This window comes from Hipposideros armiger, unplaced genomic scaffold (genome assembly GCF_001890085.2).
Source record: "Hipposideros armiger isolate ML-2016 unplaced genomic scaffold, ASM189008v1 scaffold_362, whole genome shotgun sequence".
NCBI classification, from domain to species: Eukaryota; Metazoa; Chordata; class Mammalia; order Chiroptera; family Hipposideridae; genus Hipposideros; species Hipposideros armiger.
The window spans coordinates 141,612-146,408 of record NW_017731712.1 but is presented as its reverse complement, the minus strand read 5'-3'; the positions used below and the strand labels follow the sequence as shown (position 1 = coordinate 146,408).

The 4,797-nt window shown below is 62.1% G+C and overlaps 1 protein-coding gene across 3 annotated transcripts in view; it reads right to left on the bottom strand.

Annotated features, from left to right (window-relative positions):
* Window positions 1–1,133: 1,133 nt before the first annotated feature.
* CHMP6 (charged multivesicular body protein 6) overlaps window positions 1,134–4,797 on the bottom strand; it is a 20,579-nt gene continuing 16,915 nt past the window's right edge. For all 3 annotated transcript variants that reach the window (XM_019662002.1, XM_019662003.1, XM_019662004.1), the window contains 4 exons: window positions 4,032–4,097; window positions 3,716–3,796; window positions 2,684–2,738; window positions 1,134–2,069 (listed from right to left, as the gene is read on the bottom strand). In XM_019662002.1, the coding sequence (XP_019517547.1) occupies window positions 2,014–2,069; window positions 2,684–2,738; window positions 3,716–3,796; window positions 4,032–4,097 (258 nt within the window). In that variant the 3' untranslated portion in view covers window positions 1,134–2,013. The remainder of the gene's footprint in view (window positions 2,070–2,683; window positions 2,739–3,715; window positions 3,797–4,031; window positions 4,098–4,797) is intronic.

Sequence of the window (4,797 nt, the reverse complement as noted above, 5' to 3'; positions counted from 1 at the left end):
CCCCCCGCATTTCTTGGACTCCCTGGGGACAAGATCACGGTCCTCTCATCCTGTCCCGGGCGCACTCCCCCACCCCAATCCTCCCTACTCCCCATGCTGCCTGTACCAGACAAATGTGCGCCCAGGGGAGCAGTCCTGGCGCCTGGGTCCTTTCCCCACCCCCGCCTCACCCGCTCCCCAGGAAGTCAGTCCTCTGTGGTCAGAGACGCCCTTTTCCCCTCCTCGTCCCCCACCAGCCCCCCATCTCCTGCAGGACACCAGCTCTGCAAACAGGTCCTGCACTTAATTCTGACTTGTGATGGGCAGGAGTCCTGCACCCCCAGGTTAGAGGGAAGCCGGTTAGGCTCACAGGCTGGTGTTTCAGGACCAGGGCCCAGTATTCACGAGTCTCATCCTGACCAGAGGGGCTGACCCCCTGCCACACACACAGGCCGGAGCCGGGAGTCAGCTCAAGGTCATGCTGGGTGTCAGGGCAGAGCCTCCCTAGGTCCCTGGGATGAATTTGTAAAAAGATCTGACTTGAGACAGTGAGAGGCCGAGGCCGCCCCCCCCCGACCCCCCATCCTGGCGCAGGTGTCTCCCAGGGACCAGCAGTCGCTCACCAGGTGATCTGTGCCCCCATGCCCGCCCACTGTACCCCAGGGGTAAGGCCACCTGTGCTCCTGGAAGGACAGGCCCCGAGGACAGCCCCAAGCTCCAGGGGTCCTGGGACGACAGAGGGGGAGGGCCCACCCCCAGGACGACAGAGGGGGAGGGCCCACCCCCCCCCTCCAGGTCTGAGGCCCAGCCACCAGCCACCAGCCACTGGCATCACAGAAAACCTCAAAAATGAGGAGAGCCTACCACTGACTTCTAAGGGAGGTGGGGCCAGAGCCCCGGGCTGCACCTCACTGTGGGCAGCTGCCCAGAGGGGACAGATGGCGCATGCTCAGCGGGGGGCCCTGGCCTGCCTTCTGCCCTCTGCTGGGCACAGCGAGAACCCCCACCTGCTCCCGAGTCCCTAGCCCCTGAGGCACTGCCCGGACAGGTGCCCTCAAGTGAGTGCCTGGGAGGGTCAGGGGACACGAGGGGTTGCGGGGGGCACCTCTAACCACCCCGGCGCTCCCAGACCCCAGTCCACGAGGCGGCAGGTGTGCGGGAACCGGCTTTAATGTGGGCTGCCCTGTTTGGGGGGCCGGCTTTCCTTTTTTTCTTGGAGGAAGCGAAACCCCAGCCTGGCTGTCTAATTCCAGAAAGAACCGCGAGCGAGCGAGCGAGTCATTTCCGTGCCCACAGCCTCTGCTCGGCTCTGACAGCTGCGTCTCTGCAGGCTCCCATGCCCCAGCCACAGCGAGTCCCAAGGACAAACAGGTCCCGTCAGCACCTGCGGGAACCCCCGCAGGCCCCGCTGGCTGTCCTGTAACGTCCCTTCTCAGCAGGACCCGCGAGTGAAGGGGGCAGGCAGGGCCCTGGAGTCGTCAATCCAGCGGGGACTTGGCCTTCCTGGCCCCCACTCCCACCCCCAACGCCGACCAGAAGCATGGAGAGGTTTCCAGCCCGAATCCACATGGCACCTGGGCCTGTGAGGAGGCCAGGCCCAGGTAGGGCCTCTTAGCTGGAGCCCCCCCAACTAGTGGGAGCAGCAGGAAGGGTGAGAAGGAGGGATGGCGTTAGAAGTGACGCGCCTTCCCACAGAAGAAGCGGCCTGCGGAGCCTCGCGGGGCCAGGGACAGGAAGTGTGACCAGCACCACGGGCCTGCCATGGCCCCGTGGGAGCCACAGCCTCAGAAGCCGCGTTTGGCCACAGGGTTTGAATGTCACCATTTAATCCAGAAAAGAGCACGGCAGCCGCGCCGGGAAAGGTCCATGGAGTCGTCCCGGTAGCGGCCGCGTGCGCTGCTCTGCTCCGTCAGCACCGCAGGCCTGGCCCCGCACCCACCTCCTGGGAGACCGGTCACGGCCGGCCACACCCCAAACCCTCTGTGGGCCCCAGTCCTTGGGGAGTCCCCACCAGTCCTACACGAGGAGGCCGAGTTAAGAGGCTGCCACCAGCTCGGCCTGCCTGGGCCTGGCCTGGACAGGGACTTTCTCTGTGGAGGAAACAAAGAGATGTTTGTCACGTAGAGAAGACGCCACAGGCGGAAACTTCCAGAGAAGGACAAGAGGCGGCAAGGAGCCAGGTCCCAGGGCTCTGCGCTCCGGGAAGAGCTGGCACAGCTCCTGGGGATGGCATGTTACAGACAGACGCCAGGCGGGCCGACAGAGTGGGGACGCAGTCGAGGTGCTCACGACGGGACAGCGGGCGGGGCCAGCCCTCCCCACGCCCGGAAAGGGGAGCCGCAAGAAACGAGGCAGCGTAACACGAGTCAGGGCCGGGCGAGCATTTCTGAGGCCTCTTAGGTGATGGCCACAGGGACGGTCATCCCAGGGCCGGCACATTTGGACGACCGGTCCTGGGCTCGGCCGGGGAAGCCTGCACAGCTAAGCTGGCCTCTTCCCAGCTCCTCATTTCAAGACGTGCCTCTCCCAACGGGGTTCAGTTCTTACCAGGTTACCCAAACCCTCGGAAACCCAGCCCTGTGCTCCGCCTGACCTGGGGCCAGCAGTTCGCCCAGCTGCCAGGGAATGGGCAGGACCCTGTGGCCAGGGCACTTTGCACTGTTCTAGAACTCACTGTTCCCTGAAGGACTGAACAAGGGCGTACCTGGTTTCTTTTCGGGAAGGGGCTCTGAAGGAACCTCTGGGAGCTCGATTTGTTCCTGCAAGAAACAGGGAAAAGGCCATGGATACACGCCGTCAGGTCGGCCTCTGTTCTCTCGGAGGGGAGCGGATCCCGCTTCCTGAGCTGCCCTTAGCTGGACTTAAATGCACAAGAACCCTCCCGCGCCAGAGCCCCGGACTGTGTCCTCCCTGGCTCCTGGTTTCGAGGACAGTGAAGGGTGTCTCCCCCGAGCTCCCTGTTCAGGGTCTGGGCTGTGCCGGACAGCGGGCACCCAGGCCTGGCATCTCGAGCTGCAGCGGTGCCTCTGGCGTCGGCCTGTGGTGGGGCTGGGCTGCCTCTCAGGCCCAGGGGAGGAAATCAACCAGGAGGCAGGCACACGTGGGGCCCCCAGGGCGCTAGCAGCGGTGCTAAGACCCTGTCCTCCTGGCCAGCCTGCAGGATGGGGGGCAGGGGACGGGGGATGGCAGGCTGGGGCACGCTAGTGGCCCGGAGATGGAGGGTCTCCCCGTCAGGGAGCAAGTACAGCCCTCAGGGCCTGGACATGGCCGTCCGACCTGTTAGAGGCCTCCAGGGCCTGTGTGTGACGCAGTGACTGCCCCAGTAGGGAAACAAACCCCACCTAACCAATAAAGCACATTCCTGTCCACTGGGGAAGGAAGGGGCCACGAGAGTCAGCATCCCACTGACCAGGCACAGCTGGTTACCGGTCACTCTAACTGCCTGTGACAGTCTTGGGTGGACAACCCCGAAACCACTCTTGCCAGGTCAGTTCTCCCCACTGCCAGCCAGGGGGATGTGGAGAATGGGCCTCAGTTTGCACAAATGCTCGTTTCAGAACGAACCAGCTGCAAAAGCAGACTGTACACTCGAGGGAAACCCAACATGGGCACTCGCCTGAGGCCAGCCCCCATGACGGGCAGGGGCACGGGGACAGTCACCACCTGAGTGACTATGTTCCGTTCCAAGCGGTACTATCACCTCAGTGACTGTGCTCAGTCCTGGGCGTCCTATTACCTGAGTGATTGCATTCAGCTCCTCCAGGATGGCGTCTTCATCCTCTTGAGTGAAGCTTCCTGCCAACAGCTCATCTATTTGCTGAAAAAGGAGTAGCCAAGATGAAGCATGTAGCCGGGCTGGGGTGGGGGGAAGGTAGCCCTTTGTGGAGGAAGGAGACAGCCCTTGGCTCGGGGTCCCCTCACTTGAGAAGAGGTGGCTACCACATGACTTGGGAAGGCATGACCCTCACAGGTGACCATCGGATGTTCACCAAGTTTGCACCTGTGCGTGCTGGCTGGTGCGAGGCGGGCCCCTGAAACACGGCAACACCTACCCGCTGGTATTCCACAGCCTCCTGGGTCTCGTCCAGGACCCGCTCCACTTCCTCGATGGACATCACCTAAAGAAAACCCACGAGAAGTTTTTGAGTCTTGTTAGTGAAACAATGGCTAGAACTGCAGCATTAAGGCCACCTGGGTGGTCAGGGCACAAGGCCTCAGCCCCCGTCCCTGTTTAAATGAAGCCAGGCTAAGCAGGTCGTGACACATCTCTGGTCACTTCTGTTCCAGGCTGGGCCTGTCCACAGCGGCTACGGAGCTGCCAGACCAGTCATTTCTGAATGCAGACTCTGCTGGCCCTCCTCACCAGAACTTCTGGCACCCAAACCAACTCAGACGTTTTCAGGTAAAAATAAGTAAAAAGTATAAAATATTTTTCTCCAGGGGCCGGCCGAGTGACTCAGTTGCATAACAGTTGGCTTAAGAGCGCGAGCTCTGAGCAACGGGGCTGCCGGTTCGATTCCCACATGGGCCAGTGATGCTGCACCTGAGCTGAGCTGCCAACAGGGGGCAGGATGGCTCAGATGCTGAGAGCACGTGCTCCTAACAACAAGGTTGCCTGTTCGATGGTGGGCTCTGCCAACCCGCAACTAAGACTGAACTCGGCACCTCGAGCTGAGCTGCCGATCAGAGGGCTCAGTGGATAGAGTGTGCGCTCTTAACAACAAGGCTGCTGTTTCTACTCCCGCATGGGATGGTGGCTACGCCCACCCACAACTAAGATTGAACACAGCACCTTGAGCTTAGAGGCCATGAGCTGCC